Below are 24,554 nucleotides of genomic sequence, written 5' to 3'. Positions count from 1 at the left end.
TGAGGCAGCCTCTGCTCCAGCACAGTGGGCAGGAGCAGCAGAGGGACGGCAGCCCGTCTGTCCAGTCTGTCCACAGGACAGATCAGCTGCTCAGCGCTGATGAGCTGCGACAACTGTGGGCTACGGTCCATTTAGCAGACCTTACAGGACACCATACGGCTGTTAGTGTATACATTCATGAAGTCCTATTGTTCTGCAGTGGAGGACTTTACTCATGGATGAAATATGCAACTTGTAACCTATTAAAAATTGAACCAAAAATGATCAAACACAACAAACATTAACCAGCACCTAAACAATTCTACTTTACACATTAATATGATAAAGTGGACTTAAACCCACTATAGTGTTATAGGAGCAGGTTTAAAATAATCACATTGATTTATGGCATTAAAGCCCAAAATATGCTGTGAGGATAAAGGACAAAACACGCTTTGTTTTTCATTGTTGGACTCACTGTAGTGTCTCTGTGGCCCCATTATGGGACAGGAACCCATTGTGCCCCACAAAGTCCCGCCTGGTTGCCATGGAAACGAGCTTCACCGAGATACACAGGCACTTTTTTAAAAAAAAAAAAAAAAAAAAAGAAAAAAAAAAAAAAAAAAAAGGGGGAGACGACTGTCCTAATCCTATAATTTGAGGGTGCTAATTTTAGAACAGAGTTGTAATAATATTGCCTGGAAAATACCAACACCATGACCTCAGTAACCTTAGACAATAGACCTGTCCATGGGAATATTATACTGATGGAAAAAGTAGTTTTGTTATATGTCTCTCTGTATGCCAACACAATTGTTATGTTTAGAGGAAAAAAATGCTGAAACCACAGTGTTATATCCTCCTGTGACCCTGTGTCCTCATATGAGGACGTCACATTTTTGGTTTCCTGCACCTTATACTTCATTTTGCTTCATTGTCAGGACACTTTTTTGTGTCATATAGTGATTATAAGAGCACAATACACTAATAAATGTACAGACAAGATGGCAGCCATGTCTGTCAAGTCAGACAGCTGATCCTGAGACAAAAGTGGACAAAACCTGATCACATTTTATGCTTTGAACTTGTTTATTTAAGATTAATTTAAGTTTGTAGTTTGATATGACGACAAATTTTTACCAAGTTTACCAACAGTAACAAGCTAAGACACTGTTAATTGAGGACATTGGGACTTTATTATCGTTGACAGTGTTTATTTTTTTATACTTATCAGGTCCTACTGATCCCAAATAGCTAGAAGAAATTAAAACTGAATAACAAACAAAAGTTCTCATGAGGATATGTCTAATAAGTCTGCTATCTATGGGGTTTCCCTTTATTGAAAATTAATATTTGCAATAAAAGGGAAACCTGTGAGAAAAGATGTGAGGATATATCATAAATACCTTAAACATTAGTCGGTATAGGATCCCTCGACACAGGAGCTGTATTTGTTTGCTGTGCATAATTGCTTTGGGTTTATTTATTTGTACTTTTACTATGTACTTTGAGTGCCTTTGCTTTTTTGTTAGATTACAATTTTTTAGGATCCACACTTTTTTTTGTAGTTGTGGTTTTTATGTGTGAGGTAGATGCACAAATAAATACAGTGCTTTTTGAAAAGTGTAAACAATCGGCCATTTTAAGTTCTAAGTGGTCTTATTACTGAGCATCATATGATTTTTGATTGTATCATGTAAGAAAAGATGAGATAAGACTGCACCATATCTTTTCATTGCTTTTTTTTGCAATACAAAGTGGAAAAAGTGCAAATACAAAGAGTACAAATGTATAAAATCTACGATAACAGTAAGGCGTAAATCCAAAATATGTACAATGGCAGAACCAGGTTTACAGTATGGCTCATAAAAATATTATAAAAAGTATTTCCAATGTGAATTTACAGAGTAATGAACCATTTCTGACAGATAAATGTACTAAATTTAAAAGTCCCTTAGTGTAAACCTGCTTCAGACACTGTAGAAACACTGTACTTGTTTGTGGTCTGGCTCATGTGGAGTCAACACGACAGCTGAACAACACTGCCCCCGCGCGGACTGAGAGGAGACAGCGCTTCCTTCAATTGGCTGACAGCGGCGTGATGTCACTTCCTGCATATGACTTTCCCCGGGAAGGCGAATTGGCGCGGACTGCCCTGTTGTTGTGTTGACTTGTTTCTGACGCGGTTAGCAGGAGTCGGTGAGCAAACGGTAACGGCGAGAAGATAAAGATAAATGGCTCCGGTATCAAACCCAGAGAAAGACATGGACGGCCCGGACGCCGGTGAGTTTTGGTCTTGCGCCGCTTGCTAGCTGAGTGTAGCGCAGGGGCAGCGAAGAAGTTAGCTAACATGTTAGCTAGCTTACACTGCCATTTACAACAAGGGACACGCTTAGGCCAGTAATACTGAGTGTTTCTTGAAGTGCCTGAACTAACGTTAGTTAAGCTAACAGTTTGCAGTGTGAAACTAATGATGCTAAAGTTTAAGAGAGGATAACAAGTCATAACAGTCGTGTGAGATAATGTTAGCTAAGTTAACTACAGCCGTTTGTCATTCTCTGACATGACTCTGTCTCCACTGCAACTTTGGTGTCCGTCACAGAAATAACTCAGAAAAGTTCGTGTTCTTAAAGTAAAAGGAACCGTGTTGTGCACATTAGTGGAGTATGTGTTGAGATAAGTCTCTCCAAACCGAGCAGTCATGTCCATACTTGCTTCTGCGTCACGTCCATGTGTCCCTGTGCTCAGATGACGGAGGTGATGCTGCTGGTCTGGCGAGGTCTCGCTCCAGACGGGAGAAGAGGGAGAAGGTGGGGAGGAAGTCCGCTCTGGACCAGCTTAAGAAGGCCAAGAAGGGGGAGAAGATCAAATATGAGGTGAGAAGCTTAAGTGTTGTTTGTACACAGGTGCACAGCAGTCGACATCACACAATGTGGCTGTGATTGTTTGTATTAAATCCAACTCAATGTGCATCAGTTCAGTGTTATCTCACTTAATGACACATTCAATCTCAGAGCTTCATCACCTTGTACTTGTTAGGATCCCTTTCCAAAGTTCATCTGACTTTGCCTTTGGATACAACAAGCAGTCCTGTGTCTGGAGGAAACTTGTTGCCCAGTCAAAGGAGCTGGCTCAATTTCACAGTTATGTTTTCCAGGTCTGGAAAGTCATGGAATTAGTAAAGGTTTGGAAAAACCATATATAGTTGTGTGTGATGAAATTGTAACAGTAATAGAGGACCATTAGAGGAAACACAGTTACGAAGTGCTGTACAATAAAACGAAACACATTTAAAACACAAAGAGAATAAAACAAACAACATGTCATAAAATGTCGTCTAGTAAAAGATAAAATGAGGAAGGACAAAACTACAATCTAGATAATAAATGGGAAATATCATCAATAAGATATATATAAAACAGACAGCTCAGATAAAGTCAGGATAGGCTTTCTGATAGAAGTACGTTTTTAGGAGAGACTTATCTCCTCGGGCAGGTCATTCCAGACCTCTGCCTGAGGATCTCAAACTATACAGAGGTTCATAAGGGACTAACAGGTCTGAAATGTTTTCTGGAGCCATGAAGAGCCTTGAAAGTCATTAATAAGATTTTAAAGTCAATCCTAAAGGCTAAAACTGGTGTAATGTGGTTGTGCTTCTGTGGTAGTTGCAAGGTTTTTTGATTAAGACAGGAATACAGGCAGTTGCAGTAAGTATAGTGGTTAGTACTTTGCGTTGTGACCGCAGCAACCCCGGTTCGAATCCGGGTCATGGCAGCTTTTGGGGGCGGCAGTAGCTTGGCCCATAGGGACTTGGCTTGGGAACTGGGGGGGTCTGAGATGTTTTTTAGTCACTTCAACATGAGAATTTCCAACTTCGTCACAGCACCTGTAAGCGTGCAGTGCCCCTATTTTCTCCCTCTCTGTATTTAGATTGAGCAGTGAGTCTGCATCATTAAACTAAGGCCTTGATAGTAAGCCTGCTTGTCAGTTTATTTTTTCTGCACCTGCAGAGTGGGAAGCGCAGAGTTATCATCTGTGTCATTTTCTTTACTGTTGAACTGACATCAATGTGTTTACTTTGAAAAAGTATATTTTCACTCTTGGTGTGAATTTCCTATGCATCTTTTGTCTTTAATTTCTTTTTAATTGGTATAAAAACTGTCTTGAGAAGTATTAAATTTAATTTGTTTGTAGCTGTACACAGCCTGTAACCAGTGTTCATGTCTTCCAGGTGGAGGAGCTGACAAGTGTGTACGAGGAGGTGGACGAACATCAGTACTCGAAGTTGGTACGAGAAAGACAAGAGGATGACTGGATTATTGATGATGGTGAGTCTCAGTCCCCCTGTGTCCACTGTGGGAATATATGTGATGCAGAGGTCTAATGTAAACATGTGTTTTGCCTTTTCTCCTCTCAGATGGAACAGGATACGTGGAGGATGGAAGAGAAATCTTTGACGATGATTTGGATGATGATATCGTTGAAAACAAACAAGGTAAACAACAACTTATGTGTATTGTGAGTGCGAGGTAATGTACAGTAAATAGTTTTGTACACAGTGATTTTTTTTTGTTTGTGTTTGCAGGTAAAGGTGGTGCTAAAGGAGCAGACTCTAAGAAAAATGTGAAGAAATCTGTTGTAGCCAAGCCCAACACCATCAAGAGCCTCTTCATGAACAGTAATGTCAAGAGACCTGCTGAGGTGTGTGTCTGCTGACTTCCTTCAATTACAAATGTCCCTCACTTTGCTCTGTGTTGATCTTAACTTGACATGAGAGATGTCCTACAGTCTTTCCTTCTTTTGCATTGACCATGAGCGTCATTTTGTCTCCTGCAGAAAGATGTCGACCTGTCCAAAGATGACCTATTAGGAGACATCTTACAAGACCTGCACTCTGAGGTATGGAGCAGTATGGAGTCAGGTGTTTCCCACAAACAGCCAAGTGGTTCCTGCACATTTATATTTAGGCCTGTAGCTGATGTGTAATGAGTGAGCAAGTCATGTTGGTCGAAGGGGACACTCAGTTAGTATAGTTTTGGTGGCTAGATTTTTTTACACAGCAGTGGTGTCTTTTTTTGGTCATAGCCAGCTTCTCCACCTCTTCCTTGCCTGTACCTACTGTGATATGTTTTAATATCTGATTTTCAAATCTGTCTCTACCCCTGTCGTCCTAGAAACCAACAACTCTGGCTCCTCCACCGGTGGTCACTCTGAAGAAAAAGAAGTCTCTTGGCGCACCCATGAATCCTTTTTCTATCAAACCTCAGATGCCAAAGGTATTGTTTAACCTATCATATGACTAGAAGTGTCTGTAAACTACATCACCGGCCAAATTCTACAGTGTGAATCCAATAATTGTTTACTATGTGTCACCTCTACCACTAGGAGTCACCCACAGCTACGGGGTTAAAGGCCAAAGTTATCCGGCCACCACCCTCTGACCCGACCCCAAGGCCATCAGCCCGCCTCACTCCCTCCACACCTGCGCTTCCTGTGGAGAAACAGAAGGCAAAAGTGGAGGAGATGGATGAAGACAATGGTAAAAAAAGACAGATACAGCTCTGCTACCTTTTTGTTTCTTTTCTGGCTTCGAGCAGCAAGAATACACTAACCTTTTATGACAATGTGTTTCTCAGTTAATGATGCTCTGGCGTTTGATGGGGTGGACTTCGATGAGCCGATGGAGGTTGGCCTTGAGGAGGAGGAGAAGCCAGCACTTAAAGATGATGCTGAGCCTTCGCCTAAAGCCGCAACAGTGGCAGTTAAAGTGGAGCCCAAAGCAGAGCCTCAGGACCCCGTCTTATTGTAAGGCTTTTATCTACGTTGTTTGCTTCTACTTTAGTAGGAAATATAGATGTGTTTTACATACAATAAGCTAACATGTCAAGACCTCAAAATTTTTTCCTTTGTGTTTTTCTAGATCCAGCAGGATTGGAAGCTCGTGGGGCCAAGAGGAGGAGGGTGCAGCCAGCGAGGCTCCAGCAGAGATACAGGTTGACTCCAGCAAACTCCCGCTGGTGGAGGGTGCAGACGGGGAGCAGGTTTTCCGCTTCTATTGGTTGGATGCCTTTGAAGACCCCTACAGCCAGCCAGGTGAGGCATATTCACACCCAGAGGAAAATATATATTGGATATTATATCATGTAGTTTCATAATCTCAGGATTCTGTTCAGATTTGTTGAACACATCCTGATATTTTGACTCACCTGTGGCCTAGGTGTGGTGTACCTGTTTGGAAAAGTGTGGATTGAGTCTGCAAAGTCTCACGTCAGCTGCTGTGTCAGTGTCAGGAACATTGAGAGGACCATGTACATCCTGCCTCGCGAATATGTAAGTTAACTACTCTGTTACATTACTGCCAGTATATTATGGAAACAAGGTCATGACCATGTCTTAAGAAACAACCAGCTACCCCTTTGTACCGTTTTTGGAAAACCCAACGATTACCAGGGCTGTACAGTTAATTAAAATGTTATCAGAATGGCAACATGGCCAAGTGAAGTCTCCAAATTGCTACTACAGTTTTTTTTTTTGATAAAGGTAAAATGTGTCACAACTTGCCATTTTAAATGACGCATTGTGGTGCAGCAGAGATGACCTGGCCTATAAATCATACTTCAGTCATAAAGGAACATGCTTGTTTGGTACAGAAGCCAGCACAAATTCATCATTTTCAGTTCTTTTTCAGTTAAAATGACTCATGTCGCAATCACGATATCTGTCAAAATAATTGCTATATGATTTTTTTTTCATATTGTGCAGCCCTAATATTTGATACTGTGATGAGAGGTGGGGTTTCATTTTGAGATTTGTTTGGCGTCAATTTTCCAAGACGCCTATCAGTGTGACATTTTATTATATTTGCTGGAATTCAACAAGTAAGATTATACTTAATTTTTGTAAATCATGCCATATAAAGCCCAATTCCCACTGGACTAGAATAATCTGGGGACCTCTAGTAATTTGGAATAATTGTGGAGGACATCTGTCGTCTTAATCCTGTGGGAATCAGGTACCATATTGTGCCAAACACAGAGGTCATATAATAATATCAATCCCACGCAAAACAGCGTCTCATTATTTTGGGTCGTATTCTGGTGTTTTGTTTTCTCTCTACCTCTTTCCTGGTCAAGGATTTGGGACGCTGTGTTGGCAATTATGCATTCAAGATTTGACAGAATTTTGGGAGCAAATTCAGACCTTGTTGATGTTAAGCAGAGCCTTGACAACATATCCCGAGGATAATGTCAGTAAACCCAAGTGAAATAGGAGCCCTTTTTACACAGATACCGCACTATAGAGCCGCAACGAAGTCCTTCCTTCATGCTGCCTTTGCATTTTTACACAGAACCAGACACTAGCGTATCATGCTGCTCCAGTGTGGGATTTTAGACAGCATGCCTGCATTACGGAATCAAAAGAGGCATTAGGGGTGTGACATGTAACACAACAGTGTTGGCCTCTAGTATGACATGTAACATGTGTCAGCAGCACTTCAGAAACAATAACAATGACATAACATGACAATAACAGTCATTTACTGTCCCTGTTTTACGGCGGCTGATCTCGTCCTCTGCTCGGAGGGTAAGGAGCTCCCGGACCTCATTGTTTCCAAATTAGCATACATTTTCGGCCGCTGTTTCTTTTCTTTTGAGTTAGCTGCTAACCACTATGAGCTACTTTTTAAATCTCCTTCGATGGGTTGCACACATAGCACGATGGAAAGGAAACACAGATGTGGGGGTGTATTTTCATAATCACATGATGTCCCCAGGTAAAACTAGGCCCATGTGAACAGGGCTTAAGATTCAGGATAAAGTACATTCTCCCAATTTAAAAAAGCTGTAAAGCTATAGGACAATGTCTTTGTGTGTGAAATCACTTCTACTTTTTTTTGATATTCTTTCAATTGTTTGGCTGTTTTCATAAACAGAAAGTGAACACAAAGACCGGGGAGGTGTCTGACACTCCTGTAGGAATGATGGATGTCTACCAGGAATTTAACGAACTCTCCGAGAAGTTCAAGATCATGAAGTTCAAATCCAAGGTCAGTGCCAACCTTTGGTATTTGGTAATTACTGTATAGCTTGAATGTCAGGTTCTGGCAGGTGGTAAGTTTCACATGGTGCCTGTTTCTGTGTTTCTCTCTGCAGAAAGTGGAGAAGAGCTACGCTTTTGAAATTCCTGATGTTCCCACTCAGAGCGAGTACCTGGAAGTCAGATATTCTGTGAGTGGATGTGTACACATACATCTTGTCCAGCTGTTATCCAGAAATGTGGTCGACCTTTGGTGATTACCCATTTGTCAATGTGTTAAATATTGTTTTTGCAGGCTGAGTTCCCTGCGTTGCCGTCAGACCTTAAGGGGGCGACATTTTCCCACATTTTTGGAACCAACACATCGAGTCTGGAGCACTTCCTTCTCAGCAGGAAGATAAGAGGGCCTTGCTGGCTGGATATCAAGACACCACGTAAGGAGGACGTCCCTTTGTCCATTTAGTTTAACATGATTTGTATTCATAACAATGATTGATTGAGGCTCTTGTTGGAATACTCACTTGTGCCCCCTGTGTCTGTGTTAGAGCTGATCAGCCAGCCGGTCAGCTGGTGTAAGGTGGAGGCTCTGGCCCTGAGGAGTGACCTGGTCACTGTGGTCAAAGACCTGTCACCTCCACCCATCACCGTCATGTCCATCAGCCTCAAGACCGTCCAGAACCCCAAGACACACCACAACGAGGTCACAATGAATTTTTTTTTTAACTTTAAATTTTATGATGTGCTCCAACAAACTGAGATACATTTTTTTAAAAAAGGTATTTTTATTGGCAATTCATTAAAGATATACTGACAGATGTAAGGAAAAAAAAGAAACAATGTCCACTTGGGCTCTGCTTAAGTTAACATCTAGAAGAGCTACTCCAAATATTGCAGTGGACATAGATTGAGCAACCAGCTGTGCAGACATTGTTGAAAAAGTTTTCAAGCTGAGAGACTTTGTGAGCAGGGACCTGATGATCTAATTGTTCTTCTGCAGATTGTGTCTCTGGCTGCACTGGTCCACTACCAGTTCCATATGGATAAAGCTCCACCTCAGCCTCCGTACCAGACCCATTTTTGTGGTAAGCTATTTATACCTCTGTTATTGAAGGTTTTCCTTGTAACACATGAATGTTATAGACTTTTAAAGCTCAGCTGACGAGTGAAAGTCTGAAAGGATCTTAATGAAAGTTTTCAAACTGTTATATCCTTCTTCTCTTTGCAGTGGTCAGTAAACCAGTTGACTGTATCTTCCCCTACGACTTTAAAGATGCTGTGAGGAAGAAGGTGAGAAGGATAACTGGTTTATATATTTATGTATATAACGTGTGTCACACGTTTGGCATTTTTTTCTGGTTGCAAAGAGTTGAAAGTTATTCAGCTTTGGGGACAACACTGTGCTCATCACTTTCAATATTTACCCAACTGTACAATCACAGTAGAGGAAGGGTGGATGTATGTGACTGTTACATCCTAAATGTACAAATACTGAAAAACAGCAGCAGTGGAGGAGAAATTGAAACTGCTGGCTACATAGACCGGCTGGTCTGTCCTCTCTCCGTACGCTCTTCAGCCCTCTCTTCATCCAGAGCAAGGGAGAGAGCAAATACTCGACCTTGTGCTGACGTTTTTACCCATGTGGATATTCCATATTATAGCATCTCTGTTTAAAAACTCTGCGCCTCCAGCATTTCAGCTGGGAAAACAAGCTTTAACAGACACACGGCTGCTTACGAAAGTTACATCAGCGATTGTATGACCATGAGGATTTGGTCAGCCAAGAGCATATCGACAAACCAGCCGACCAGCCAGAGGGTGTCAGCCTTCAATTTAATAAACTTTATTCAAAAAGCACTTAAGTAAAAAAAAATATTTTGGGTCCTTGAAAAGTCATGTAAAAATTTTGAAATTTTATGCATGAAAATGTGTGGGAACCCTGTGTTCTTTTTATTATGTGTGACAAAAACATTGATGATGTGACTCTTACTCCCCCGTCAGAATGGCAAAGTGGAGATAGCGGCTACAGAGCGGACTCTGCTCGGCTTCTTCCTGGCTAAGCTGCACAAAATCGACCCTGATGTGCTGGTGGTGAGTAGAAGATGCAATTTTCCTGAATTGGTTACAGACAAATAATTTGCCCAGATGAAGGTGCAGTGCTTGATCTGGGTAAAAATTAGTATGCTAATTATTCTTCTTCTCCTGCAGGGTCATGACATCTTTGGTTTTGACTTGGAGGTGATTCTGCAGAGGATCAATGTGTGTAAGGTTCCCCACTGGTCTAAGATGGGACGCCTCAGGAGGGCCAATATGCCCAAACTAGGGGTAAGAAGAGTAAAAATCCTTAGCAATATTTATGTTGGTTTCTGCACCACATTGCACATCACTAAATGTTGTTGTTTGCGGTGGCAGGGTCGTAGTGCCTTCGCAGAGAAGAGTGCAACCTGCGGCCGTCTGGTGTGCGACGTGGAGATCTCAGCCAAAGAGCTGATTCGCTGTAAAAGTTACCATCTGACTGAACTGGCTGCACAAGTGCTGAAGATGGAGAGAGTCACAGTCCCGCAGGAAAACATTAGGAATCTCTACAAGTTAGAATTATTTGTTTGTTTTTTTTGCAATTCCTCAACATAATCCCCCCAAAACTGTGTCTCCTAAAAAAACTGTGTGTGTGTTTGTGTATCAGTGACTCTCATGACCTGCTGTACCTGTTGGAGTTGACATGGACAGACGCCAAGCTCATCCTCCAGATGATGTGTGAGCTCAACGTGCTGCCCCTGGCCTTGCAGATCACCAACATTGCTGGCAACGTCATGGTAACCCACACCAACACTATTTGCTTTCATCCTCTGCAATTTCAAAAAAAGAAAAATATACATCAAATGTAATAACAGAGTTATCTTCTGAGTCTTATTGTTCGGCTCAAACAGAAAATGCAAATAACAATTAAAACTGTAGTCACTTCACAATTTGGTAAATGTCGTAATATGACCATTCACACAACTCACACTTAAAATGCATTTTGCTCTCTGAATGAAAAAACGTCTGCACTACCAACAGTATTTGGAAAAAGCATTTTAAACACACCTGACAAAAGACAGGGATGGACAATCGTTGAGGTTTGTGAATTCCAGGCAGCAGCTCCTCTCAATTATTGTACAGCTGAGGTACAAACACTAAAAATTGAAGTCAGAAACAAAACAGTTTGCAGACAAAAGCAAGAGTTGGTTCTCCTTTGAATGAAGAGAAAAGCTTTAAATCTTAAAAGCCTTTATCGAGATTTAGAGCCGGCGTGTTTTGATCAAAAGTGTGTTTCAGGGAGAACTACGAAATTTAATACAGAGGGGTAAGATGACATTTTGGACTTAGAATGGGACATAAAGATGCCATCACCCCTGAGCCCTATGCAACCTCTGCTTCTTCTCTGCAGTCTCGTACTCTGATGGGCGGTCGCTCCGAGAGGAACGAGTTCCTATTGCTTCATGCCTTCCATGACAAAAACTACATCGTCCCTGACAAACCGTCCTTCAAAAAGGCCCAGATGGAAACGGTAAAGCCACACACAGTCACACATAGCTTCTTTTTTAGTTGGACAAATGTCTCATTGTCTTTATCTCTTCATTCCTGTGTCCCAGGTCGAGGGAGAGGAAGATGTGGATACAGGAAAAGGCAAGCGGAAGAAGAAGGCAGCCTATGCTGGAGGGCTGGTGCTGGATCCTAAAGTTGGTACGTCTGGTTTTTTTTAGTTTAAAGTCTTTGTCTTTTTTTCTGTCTCTGTACATATTTCGATAACCACCCTCTCTCTGCAGGTTTCTACGACAAGTTCGTGCTGCTGCTTGACTTCAACAGCCTGTATCCTTCAATCATCCAAGAGTTCAACATCTGCTTCACCACTGTGCAGCGGGAGGCTCATAACACACAGAAGAAGAAGAAGGACGAGGTAATTTATGATATGATTTATAGATTGAACCCAGGTATATTGATTTGTAGAGCCTCAAAATCCTGGTCCCCAGCCTGACTTAATTCCTGCTCACATCCAACTCTCGTCTCCGTGGTTACAGGAGGATGACCCAGAGGAGATTCCTGAGATTCCTGATTCAGACCTGGACATGGGAATCCTGCCCAAAGAGATTAGGAAGCTTGTCGAGCGGCGTAAACAAGTCAAACAGCTGATGAAACAGCAAGACATCAACCCAGACCTCTACCTGCAGGTACACACACACGCACACACACACCTACACATGCACACTGAAACACAGATGCTTTACATACTGTATTGCTTCCAATTTAGTTATTGAGTTCAAGTTGATATGGGTACTCACTTCCCTGTTTGTTGGTTAGTTATTCTTAAAGTTAGTTGAGACTTCATATGAAACTTTAAAATGTTTGTCTGTTGTAGCTTCTTGTGATTGTAATCTGTTTGAATTCACTTAAAGTAATACTTAAACTCCTAAATGAGCATTTGTATAAACATTACTCACCCTGTGCTACGTTAAATTTATGATGACAACTTGGTTTTTGTCGCACGTCTCCACATTGAATGAAGAATCCAAAAACAGAGAAAATTCTTGATGAATTGAAGTCATGGGTGACTGTTTAATAACAGCAAAACTAAATGAAAAGTCAGTTTACACACTCTAACTCAATGCAACTCAAACATGATGCAAATTTTTTTTGAATGAGTTTGAGTTTGAATGCTTGAATATTTTGTGCTTACTGGTGTAACACAAGCAAAAAGCTTGCGCCATACGTGCGTGAAATCGCTGAATCGATGAGTGGACTTCCACTGGTACGTCCTTAGCGTCAAATGTCCCCAGAGGATCTCAATGCTTATTGGCTATATGAAGTTCAGATTTTTCAACTCTTGCAAATAAACGTATGACACACAATTGAGCCACTTGCTTCATTTGCACTGCTTAGTTTGCATATTTTGTGTCATTTAGGTCACCTCCATCATGCTGCCTAGCGGGAATTCACGTGTAATTGCATCTTTACATTGACTTAACATGTAATTCAGTAGCGTGAATTGTTTTATGTGTGTCTGGTGTGAACAGAACTTTACAGTGTAATCCAAGTCTTATCCACTTGTATCCTCAGTACTTCCCAAAACTTTCCAAGCTCCCATCAAAGCCAGACTCCACTGACAAAAACATCAACGTAATTTTACCTTGCATAACATTGATGCTGTTGGTCTACCTCTGCCTCAATTGGTTATCTGTTTGTGTTATTGTGTGGCTTTGGGTAATACAAACTACCTTTAAAACACCAAGGTCACAAAATAACACAAACGCACTAACTGATTGATGCAGTGGTGGACTAGCAGCTCCTGTGTTCAGTGAGGTAAAATTGCTGTTTTTGTCACTGGAGTCTGGCTTTGAAGACAGCATAGGTAAGTTTATCGTTTAGTTCTGTTCCCTGTTTGAAAAGATTGTCTGTTTGGGAAGTACTAAACATAAGGTGAGATAAATGAGACTGGGATAATACTGCACGGGTTGTGAGAGAGTTTGTAAACAGATGTGATATAGTCTTGCTGGCGTAAAATGTGGACACCTATGTCTTGTTTTTACATAGATTAGAGTATTGTGCTCTTACGACCACGAGGTGGCACAAAAAAGTGTCCATGAACAAGGACAACAGGTCTAATTTAAGCAGAATGAAGTATACGGTCAAGTAAACCCAAAATGTGATGTCCTCATATGAGGACACAGGGTCACAGGAGGATATAACATCCACAGGAACTTCTCAAACTACTCCTGCAGAAAAATGAACTTTGTCATCCATCTGTATGCATGCTATGTCCCAAACTGTCATTACTTTTCGCCAAAGTATGGGGAAAATACTTCTGTGTTGCTCTGTCATCCTTAAAATCCAAAGCACTGCAGCAAGTAGCATATTTATTTAACCATATATTAGTGAAAAGATGTTTGGATCACACTGGCGTACAGATGGACAGCAATTGGGCATCTTTGAGTGCATTACATTATCTTCTGCTCTCAGCGAAGACACAGAGTTATGCAAACAGCTGTTCAGTAGGCACATTGGTGCCGTTTGAGAAAATGGTCAACCATTTTTATTTTGCTGAAAAGACTAATGCCTGCATCCAGGCTCAAAACCACAATTGGCTTACTTGTCAAAGATCTTTATTTATCTCTGAGACAATCTTTATTCTTTTATCTGTTTGGCCTAACTCGAGTCTGTCTTTCCATCAGTACGACATTCGTCAGAAGGCTCTGAAGCTGACTGCCAACAGTATGTACGGCTGCCTGGGATTCAGCTACAGCCGCTTCTACGCCAAGCCACTCGCTGCCCTGGTCACACACAAGGGTAGAGAGGTGAGTGTAACCCACACTGCACAGATCAGTGATTCTGTAGCTTTGATGGAGGCCGAAGGTTTTAGCTGTCGCACCTCTGATAGCTAATACAGAACCTATAGAAACCCATGCTCAAAAGGAAGTGGTACATTTATTACAGTACACACAGAGGAAGCAGGCATAACACACTCTGACTGATTAAATAATGAGTCATTTTGAGGTTTAGATTCTGGTCTTTGGAGTCACCTCAACAGAATTTAAATATTGCCTATTTCATCCACAAGAGGGCACTGCTACATCAATTTCCACATCGTGCACCACTCCTTCCACTGTTTCCTTTTCTTTCTGACTTCTTCCTCGTCTTCTGTTTCTTTTCCTCCCGTCTCACATCTGTCATCTTCTCTCTCCACAACATTATCTCTTCCTCCCTCACCCCGTGCCCTTCCCTCTTCTGAATACGATTATTCCCTCAAGTTCATTCTGTCAGAATCAGAGACCTGTTGTGTTGTCTGTGATATCAATAGCTCTGTGTAAGTATTTTCCGCTTACAAAATGCCACAGGCGCACACATGAAGCTCGCACTCGCTCCATGTAAAGTCTGATTGTGTAATGACTTCTTTCAACGCACACAAACGGAACAAAATGGGCGTGCGCGCTCAATAAATTGGCGCACAGAGGCATGTGTGCTGCGTGACATAAACGGCTAAATCTGGTATTGTAACTGAACACCACTCACACACTCTCTCCCACCATGTCAGTGGTTGTACTCATGTTCATTTAATGAGCTCTAACAGTACACATCCTCAGCAGAGGCGTCGAGCTTTGCCTCAGGGGAGTCCTTCATTAAGATCCCCTTACACACTCATTGTGTTCACTAATAGAGGGCAGGGCAGTAACTCAGTGTGTGTGTGTTTGTTATTTTGTCAGTCCGTTTGTGCCTCCAGTCACGCTCGTTGTTCGGCTGACAGAGCTACATTGTAAAAGGTGCAGATTTGATTCGCTGGTACAGGTGGGAGTTTCTCCCCCTCCAGACTTACTGCTTGTATCTTTGTCAGCAGCCAGAGGTGGATGGGTTTATTACATTTTACCTCCTTCTGGCTGTATTTTATCCAGGAAGTGGCACTGCTCTCAGCCACAAAGTCAGCTCCATTTACACTGTCTGAAATGGTGGTGACATCGCTGCACTTTGCAAGGTGCCCTTAGGAACATCAAAATGTTGTAATTGTAAACAGACTCGGTTCAGTTACCTTTTTAAAACTTCAACAAAATTTCTCCTCTGCTCTTGTAGCATAATTTTGGCGTTAAATATGTTCTAAATATTTACCTCTTGCAGTTTTCTCACTGACAGCACTGGTTACACAAGTAACCAAGAGTGTTCTGCCACAGAGATTTAAGCAGAGTGAGATAATAAAACAAACATTTCCTGTTTGGATCCACCGTTTACTCTTCAGCTACTTGAGTAGTTAAAGAATATGCTGACAAGGACATACTGGTGCTCGCTTATGTTGCATTAGAAATAAATATAAACACAAATATACATGTATGAGTTGAAATAGTAACTAAACAAATAGTATAAACATAGAATAGAGAATTAAAATAAAACTAGAAAATATATTTTAAAGTTTTGTGAGAAGCTGTCAGTCTCAGCACTGATGCTTTTAGGTACTATTACCGGTTGTTCCAGAAGTGAAGACTGTACACATGATAAAACTGTTTCTCCAGAGGGTTTAGGCTGAGCATAGGGAACAAATCGATGTCAGAGTTTAAGAGGAACAGAAGACAGAGTAGTTGTGCGCACATCCAATCCTGTTTTAGGTCAGGTGCTAGATAATAGGGGTCCATGCAGAAAGAAGAAGAAAATCCGCACACTGAATTAGAGCTCCCAGTTTTGTTTTTAATGACTAAAAAAGCAACGTTTCGACCCAAATGGTTCGACCATTTGGGTCGAAACGTAGAGTTTAGGAGGAAACCTTGAAGGAATGTGTCTTATGTATCATATCTGAGACAGATTCAGAGAATCACAGTGACTGATTTGAAAACTTGAAGCTGAATCTTAAAATTTATGCTAAGGCATATAGTGGGCCTTTTATAATGGTATACGTTGAGAATTTGGGAGCCAACAGGCTGCTGCACTTTTGATATAATCAAAACAATCCTTTTGTTTACCTTTCATGTAACAATTTCTGGCCTGGAATATCTGCCGTGTTCACATATATTTTGATAGATTTAAATAAATTTATTTACGTTTAAATGGCTTCAGATCATTTTAAAGGGACAGTTCATCCCAAAACTGAAAATTTATATTTTTCACTTACCTGTTGAGCTATCTATTAATCTAGATTGTTTTGGTGGGAGTTGCAGAGTGTTAGAGATGTCTGCCTTCTCTCGAATATAATGGAACTAGATGGCACTCAGCCTCTGGTGCTTAAAGCGCCAAAAAATATGCTTGAATAACTCAACAGCAATGTCTCTTTCCAGAAATCATGACCCGGTTACTCAAGATAATCCACAGACCTTGTTGTGAGCTGTTTCATGTAGGAACTATTTTGTTTCTACCGAACTACACCCGCCAACTGTATCACCGTGCATAAGGAAGCGTGCATCTACTCATGCATAGACGAGAGGCTCGTGCTTGTGACAGCACGAGATGTAAACATTAATGGTGTCCTCTTCTGCTGAGCTGTAATGTTAGCTAGCTCAGTGGTGCTAGGTGAGTTAGCAGTAGATGCACGCTTCCTTCTGCGTGGTGATACGGTTGGCAGGTGTAGTTTGCTAGAAAGAAAATAGTTCCTACGTGAAAGTGCTTGCACCAAGGTCTGTGGATTATCTTGAGTAACTGGGTCATGATTTCATTTTTTCACAAGTTTTTCATACATATTTTTTTGGCGCTTTAAGCACCACAAGCCGAGTGCCAACTAGGTCCATTAAATTCGAGAGATGGCAGATATCTTTACGGTTGATATCTCCAACACTCAGCAGCTCACACCAAAACAATCTAGACTGATAAATTGCACTACAAGTGTGAGGAAAAATATTTATTCTTGATTTTGGGTTGAACTGTGTCTTTAAAGCTGCTCTTGAAACCTGCTGATGACCTCCTTCAATATCAGTTTCCTCTCAGCCTTCTGAAGTTACCCAGTTTAATCATGGGACATTAAACTAATTGGATTGTATTTTATTAGTTGCATTAGTACACTGCTTACAGTGGACAGTGATACACCGGATTGGCGAGATGTGCGTCAAAAGGTCATCAGTCAGAGCTGAGCCCACAGTGTGCTGAGTACATGGCATGGACCTCAGCTTGCTGAGGCAGCAGGAGATCCCAGTTTTCACAATCTTAGTGTTTTGTTTACTTTGTATCCATGATCTTAGACACGGATCTATTTATACTGCAGGCTGTGTGTTTTGGGAGAGCTCAGCATCAACACGACAACCAGGGACTCCCACTGTAAATGAGATGTTGTAAACAATGTTGTCGAGTATAATTTAGCACTCTGATGAATTTGTTTTTGGACATTTATTTGTTAGGTATTGTTTATTATTTCATTTTATTGTCTGTGTGCTCCTTATGTAATGTGTTGCATTTTTATATTTTTTGTAAAGCTCCTTAAGTGACATCTCCTGCCCTGTAAATCAAGTTTATTATTACTATAATTTTTATTATACATAAACCGACTGGCTCGGGCAAAGACACAAAGAGCAGTTTGGTTCAGGCAACAGTTTAATAACCGTAAGCCAAGTAGTTCTTGGTAGTTTCCGACTGCAGCGAGCCAGAAAGGCCAGCTGGCATTTATAGCGGGGTTTCTAGTGTATTTGTGGGTATTGCCGTTTGCACCCCGGCCCCCATTTTAATCGTCACATTTGCACTCTACTTTCATATCATGATTTAGGAGGCTTTTTATTTTTGTAATTGCAACACGTACACAGACCACTTCTCTGTTCGTGGTGTAAATCCACCCTCCCACCCTTCGGCGCGCTCCCTTCATCTGTTTGGACGGGTGTGCGGCTGAATGTGCATGTGTTCTGTGTATTTATTGATTGGCTTAGCTCTCATCTTTCTCTCACTCTCGTTTTAAATTGAGGCCTAACCCCCCTGCGGCAGGACGGGCCAGGCCCGGGGGCCACAGTGGTTTCTCAGCCCAGGGAGGGTTCAGATGAGGGGGCTCACAGGGGGGATGACAGACCCTTGGCGGTGGCTCTTCTGATCAGACTTGCCAAGTTAAGAGGGGAAAGCCCCCACTTAGCTCCCCTCCCAACTCTTGTGCGAGCTCCTTGAGTATGTCTTGTATCTATCTGTGTCTGTATGTATGTGTCGATGTACATGTGTCTGTGCGTGTGCACGCACAAGTGCTACTGGCCGAACTCTGCCCTTTGTCGGGGGACCATTTGTTGTGGCCCTACTCTGTCCTGGTATGTGTGGGTATTAAGGGGGGGATGATGGGTATTAAGAGGAAGGTGAAGGTTTAGGATTACACAGCCACAGATTGATGTCCCCCTCAACCCCTCAGCGTTATTTTGGGTTCTTTTGTATGTTCGCCAGAGAACAGTTGGGTGCAGAGAAACCGATATATGAAACACAGACAACTTACACGCATGTGGTTATAATAGGCTGATAAATGCATTTGTCATACTAGGAAGACTTTTATTGTCTGCCAGCCACTGGATGGTGTACCCCTGACTTCAGTTTCACTGTACAAATAGAGAGAATTAAATGTGAAGAATGGAGGATTTTCTGCAGACGCTCTTGCGGTTTAGAGATCCATTGCAGGAAAAACTCTGCAGCATTTGGCCGGTTGTTGGTGTTAATTTCCTCTGCTGGTGTTAATGTTGCTAGTCATAGCAAATAGAGAAGTGTCTGCTAACAGTCAAGGACACCACAAAAGCTGCTTTCCTGGAGTGTAGTTCATCTTTGGCGTCCTTTAGTGTAAGTAAAGACACAGAATTAATCAGTAGCTCTTTTTTTATTCCCAGTTTTCGTAGATTTGCCACTTGTTGAGAATCCGTGTTAACCCTCTCGTCTCTGAGCACAATTTGTAAGTGTGTGTAAGTCCTCCTAATCGAGTGATGTTAACAACAGAGGCCGCTTGAAGCCGTTGATTGTTGTGGAATGCAGATTGGTTTGACCTTTGACCCTTTTGCCAGCAAATCTGACAACCATTAGCAGGTGTGTGTGTCTCAGGACGGAGGATGACTCCGGAAAGCCGTTCTGCTGTAATTGAGTCTCTGTCCTTGTGTTTAAAAACAGCCTGACAGGAGCTCGTAGTTCACATTATTGGATGGCATGCAGAGTGAAGGATGGAAGCGGGCTTGGGTAACGGAGCGAGGGTGTGGAGAGGTCAAAGTTTGGCTTAGGTTAAACCTCAGTGCGCACTTGTGTGTATGTGTGAGGGTGCGTGTGCTTGTAATGAAGTCTAAGTAAATATTGTTGCCCCCGGTGTCCCTCGTTCAGGTTCTGTATCATTCCTCTTGTCTCAGGAATCACAAATCATTTCCCCGAATTAGACGCAGGAATACCTAAACCAGCCTATCATGTCTCGTCTGTGTGTGCGTCTGTCAGGCTGCGCCGTGATGTGGAGCGCGTAAATATTGTTGCCCCCATTTCTTTCATTCAGGGTCTCAATTGCTGCTGTGGTCTCAGAATCACAAGGGTCATTTTTACATTTCCCCGAATTAGATTTAAGAATACATAAGCCTGCCTACACTGATGTGTGTGTATGTGTGTTGGTGCACACATGCGTGCTCATGTCTGGGGAATTGCAGGCTGCATGTTTCCATGGTCCCGTAGTCTGTAGAGCCGGCTTTACTGCTGATAGGAGTGGACTTAACAAATAGTCACATGGGAGCAGTGCTGCTATTTTGGCGACATTAGCTTGTCTGTGAGGGCTGACAGTGGACAGGACAAGGTTTCAGAATCCAAACTGCGACTTTAGCAACACCTGCTAATGAGGCCATGTGAGACCTGGCTAATGGCAGGGATTATGATTCATTGCGGATTGATCTGACATATGGTGTCTTTATCAGGGCCACTGATGGAGTTGTAAATGAGAGGACAATTAGTACATGGTTGTAGTTGACTTGACAAGTAGGTGAGACATACATTCTGTTCTATTAAAACCTTAACATTTCTTGATTTATGACCCTAATGAATTCAATCCTCTGCTCTGCTTTGCTGCATTTGTTTTATTGAACCAAAAATAAAACGATATGCTGACATTTACTGCTCCCTAAGTTTAGGGTAGGTAGGAAATTGAAACTTGAGCCTCTTTAACACTTAGTTCCCAGTAAATTACTGGGATAACCTTTGGGGCACTGCTTGTTATTTTCACTATTCACACATGCACTACATTCAGGAACATTTCCCTCTTGCCCCGTTTCACACACGCCACGCCAATGCTGGAAGAGATGCGGCAAGGGTAAGAAGTTAGGGTGACGCCAGATGTACATGTACGTGGCAAAAGACGTGTCTTATAATTTTCGGGAACATGGCAGAAGAGAGGTTGTTTTTTTGGGGTGCCAAAGCAAATTAAAGAACTTACATTGCTTGTTCAACCATTGGTGTACATGCTAAGCCATAAACAAGTCTTGGATCCAAATACGCTATCAGCGGCGACTAGTGATTGGTTCGCTTGCTCAACATGAAGTCTTTTTTGTCAGAAGGACGTACCCCTTTACGTGCTTGTCCCATTAATATTACTGCTTTCATTAACAACACAGTCGTACTGGCATTTTTCCTGAAATGTTACTAAATCTTGAGGTGGGGAATCGGCAGCACAGATTTCTCTTTAAATCGACCCCTGCTCCAATTTACACCTGACCCCATGCAGGAAATGTTCCTGAACATGTCGGGGAGAGACTGCATATGTGAAAAGGGCTATATATAACATGTTTACTCTACATAAGCTGATTTTGTTTTGATATTTTTTTTTTTTGAGACACTGACAAATTACCTTTGTTCTATATCATGTTGATATGGTCAACACCCAGCAGTTATGGAGAAACTTAATTATTCATTAGGAGTTGTGTTTCTTGCCCAAATATTCACTCTCTTCTAGTTCTGTTTTTGGTCTCCACCAGTTCCTGAGAGAATTATCTGTCTCTTTAGCTGTTAAATGCTCCACTATTCTCACCAGCTAGTCACCAGCATAGTCATAATAAAAAAGTTTATTCTTACACTCACACTTCAAAGATCAGTTGAAAATATATTAATAAAAATTATTAGAATTAGTGCTCCAGGGATGATGTTTTTCTGTAGGACGACCCGGAAGTTGGCATCGCACTGGTTCCCTCATTAAAAAGTCAACACGATTTTTCCATTGAATTATTGCAGAAATATTTAACATTTTGTTCAGCAAGATAATCTTCACAAACAAAACGCGTTTTCCATGATTATTGAAGCTTAAATGCAATCGCCAGAAGTAAAAAGGTAACGGTCGCATGAGCTTACGTCACCACCATAACAAGACTGTAAAGCCATGTTCGGCGTGGCGACGTTCTATTGTCTAATTTAGCCACTTGTAAGCAACCACCTTTTTTAAGACGCATAAAAGCTTCTAAATTCACAGTGGGGTATTTGCTAACAGATTTTATGTTGTAGATCAACATGCATGTCTCTCAAGCTTTTGTGAACCACAGACCTTATTTCAGGCATCAAACCAAAAATCAATTCAAAGAACATATTGACTTCGAGACGCGGGAACCGTTTGAGATAACATGCTAAGGCATTTCTGGGTTTTGGGACTCATTCCTGGGGAACTCTATACCAAAGATCATTTCATCTGTTGCCTCGCATTTAAATAAGCTCTTCTGATCATCCACACGTACATTATCCATTTGCCTGGCAACATTTTAAGAATTCATTGGTGGCTACTTTGAGTGTGCCATGGATGAAATGACACACTGGGATGTGTCCTTTCCAACGATTAAAGTACCACATATTTAATTGACCAGACAGCGGGAGGATTGCTGTCATTGTCGAGTTATTTTCGATGAACGCCGGTGTTTGTGATCTCAGCCGGTTGTATTAAATCAGACACAGCTTTACAACAGATTGACCCTCCCAGTAGCAGACATGAGAACACAGCAATGGCATCTGCCAGGACAGGTGTGTGTGTGTGTGTGTGTGGGTGTGTGGGTGTCTGTGTGTGGGTGTGTGGGTGTGTGGGTGTGTGGGTGTCTGTGTGTGTGTGTGTTCAGTTGTACATGCTACATAGGGAGGACCAAAAACATGTTTTAGCAACAGAGTGAGGACATTTTTGGAAAGTGAGGACATTTTGGCCGGTCCTCATGTCTACAAAGGAATGCATTATGTTTGGGGGGGGGGGGTGTCCCCACAAAGATAGAAGTGTGTGTGTCTGTGTGTTTGTGTGACATCACACAGGGATTTTAGAAACTATAACTCCAGACTCTAGGCCCCATATGAATCTGTTTGTAACCTGAGGTCCGCAAAAGCAGCTTAGCTGGTGGTACCTTCATCAAATATAACCAGGAATGACAACGTCTGTGCAGTTTTGAAAAGTCGCATGATTTTACAACATTATTGTTCCCTTTGTTTTATGCAGTCTTAAGGTGTTATTTCATTGATGCTTGTGTCATGTGCCATTTTCCTCATACTTCCTCATGCTTTTACATAGGGATGCACCGATTTATCGGCGGCACATCGGTATCGGCTGATGTTTGCCTTGTCGACTGCCATCAGCCTATCAACAAATAAGATGACATTCACAGATGGCAGTTGCTGATGTTTTTCTGTGGTGTCACATTGATTTTGTGCAGGCTCGAAAGCAGAGCTCGAGACTAACGGCGTTCTGTCGTCCTGGGAATAACAAAAAAATGTGTTTTGGACTAAAAGTAATCTTCAATTGAGATACCATTGGGATGAAAGGATGTAGTAAACTCGCTAGCGACGCCTCAAGGGACATACCCTATTGTTATAAACTTTTTATAAACTTCTGATTGAATTTTTGCTCATTTAAAGGCAATGTACTGAAGGACTGAATGACTCTAAAACAGTTCAGGTTTTTAAATAATTATGATTTCTTTGTTTATCTAGCACAAATTGGGGAAATTATGATTTCTTTGTTTATCTAGCACAAATTGGGGAATAAATGAAAAACAAAATCAACAACATAAAAACATCAGTATCAGCTATTGGTTATCTGTCAAAATGGTGTCGTAAATATCGTAATTGGCCAAGATTTTCACAATCTGTGCATCCCTACTTTTACATATTTCGCACAAGCAGACTTTACTTGTCACATCTCATGTGTTGTTTTCATTGAAGCTGTTTGTGTAGACCCCAAATACAACATGTCTCCATTCTTTCAAAACTAAAACCAAATTTGTTTTACAAGGCTAATCCATTTCTGACGACTCTGCTTATCCTCCTAGCATAATATAGGACCCAGAGTCCCTGTCGTGTGTGTGTGTGTGTGTGTGTGTGTGTGTGTGTGTGTGTGTGTGTGTGTGTGTGTGTGTGTGTCTTTGTGCTCATGCATTCTTGCATGCAAGTGAAATCATTTCAGTAAAAAAAAAAAAAAGGGCTTTTCATTCTCTGCATGTCCGTGTACGGAGCTGTGTGCACATGAGAGCTCACACCAGCAGAAGAGAGACTACAAATCTTTTATGCATCTTTGTGTGTGAGATTGTGTTAGTGAAAGAGAGTGTGTTTGTGTGTGTGTGTGTGTATGTGCATGCATACCCATGCGCCTTGTGTACGTGTTGTGCGTACGACACCCCAACCCCCGAGCTCTGACAGTGGTGTGTTCCTCCACAGGTGCTATTTCAGTCGGCCGACTGTCATCCCAAAATGCTTTTCAGCTGAGTGCTTTTCAAAACAATCGTCACTGGTGCCCCAGGCTCTTTTTACAAGGGCCCTCTGCCGCACTGAGGTTTAACATGCTGCCTCTGATCTGCTGATCAGAGGGGTGTGTGTGCGTGTGTGTGTGTGCAGAGGGGTATCATCTTTGTGTGTATCTCTGTATTATCTTTATTGCTTCCTTTCAATCTATAAACCATTTGTCACCTATTCAATGCAGATCAGTTAAGACCCACATTCTTATTTAAAATGACAGCCTGGCAAAAGACAAAAGATATTTTGATGAGGAGGCGGAGGTAGTGGAATGAAATAAAGAATAACATGAGAGCGACATGACAACAAGACACATAACACTAATAGATAAGGCAAGCAAATGGCTGAGCAACAGCTGGGGAAAAGCCAGATATCACAACAAGGCT

The 24,554-nt window shown here is 41.7% G+C and overlaps 1 protein-coding gene across 1 annotated transcript in view; it reads left to right on the top strand.

The window, feature by feature from the left end:
• The first annotated feature begins 2,113 nt into the window (after positions 1-2,113).
• Positions 2,114-24,554, top strand: part of pola1 (polymerase (DNA directed), alpha 1) — an 83,350-nt gene continuing 60,909 nt past the window's right edge. Inside the window, exons 1-26 of the mRNA XM_050056266.1 lie at positions 2,114-2,262; positions 2,728-2,855; positions 4,211-4,307; positions 4,397-4,474; positions 4,565-4,680; positions 4,816-4,878; positions 5,154-5,255; positions 5,365-5,518; positions 5,616-5,784; positions 5,900-6,072; positions 6,197-6,309; positions 7,913-8,026; positions 8,133-8,207; positions 8,312-8,450; positions 8,562-8,716; positions 9,014-9,098; positions 9,242-9,303; positions 10,015-10,104; positions 10,222-10,338; positions 10,426-10,601; positions 10,697-10,826; positions 11,441-11,560; positions 11,646-11,736; positions 11,820-11,950; positions 12,072-12,221; positions 14,220-14,342. Of these exons, the coding sequence (XP_049912223.1) occupies positions 2,214-2,262; positions 2,728-2,855; positions 4,211-4,307; positions 4,397-4,474; positions 4,565-4,680; positions 4,816-4,878; positions 5,154-5,255; positions 5,365-5,518; positions 5,616-5,784; positions 5,900-6,072; positions 6,197-6,309; positions 7,913-8,026; positions 8,133-8,207; positions 8,312-8,450; positions 8,562-8,716; positions 9,014-9,098; positions 9,242-9,303; positions 10,015-10,104; positions 10,222-10,338; positions 10,426-10,601; positions 10,697-10,826; positions 11,441-11,560; positions 11,646-11,736; positions 11,820-11,950; positions 12,072-12,221; positions 14,220-14,342 (3,000 nt within the window). The 5' untranslated portion in view covers positions 2,114-2,213. The remainder of the gene's footprint in view (positions 2,263-2,727; positions 2,856-4,210; positions 4,308-4,396; positions 4,475-4,564; positions 4,681-4,815; positions 4,879-5,153; positions 5,256-5,364; positions 5,519-5,615; positions 5,785-5,899; positions 6,073-6,196; positions 6,310-7,912; positions 8,027-8,132; positions 8,208-8,311; positions 8,451-8,561; positions 8,717-9,013; positions 9,099-9,241; positions 9,304-10,014; positions 10,105-10,221; positions 10,339-10,425; positions 10,602-10,696; positions 10,827-11,440; positions 11,561-11,645; positions 11,737-11,819; positions 11,951-12,071; positions 12,222-14,219; positions 14,343-24,554) is intronic.

This window comes from Epinephelus moara, chromosome 11 (genome assembly GCF_006386435.1).
Source record: "Epinephelus moara isolate mb chromosome 11, YSFRI_EMoa_1.0, whole genome shotgun sequence".
Classification (NCBI taxonomy): Eukaryota; Metazoa; Chordata; class Actinopteri; order Perciformes; family Serranidae; genus Epinephelus; species Epinephelus moara.
The sequence above is the reverse complement of the archived record's forward strand: the minus strand, read 5'-3'. Positions and strand labels throughout refer to the sequence as shown.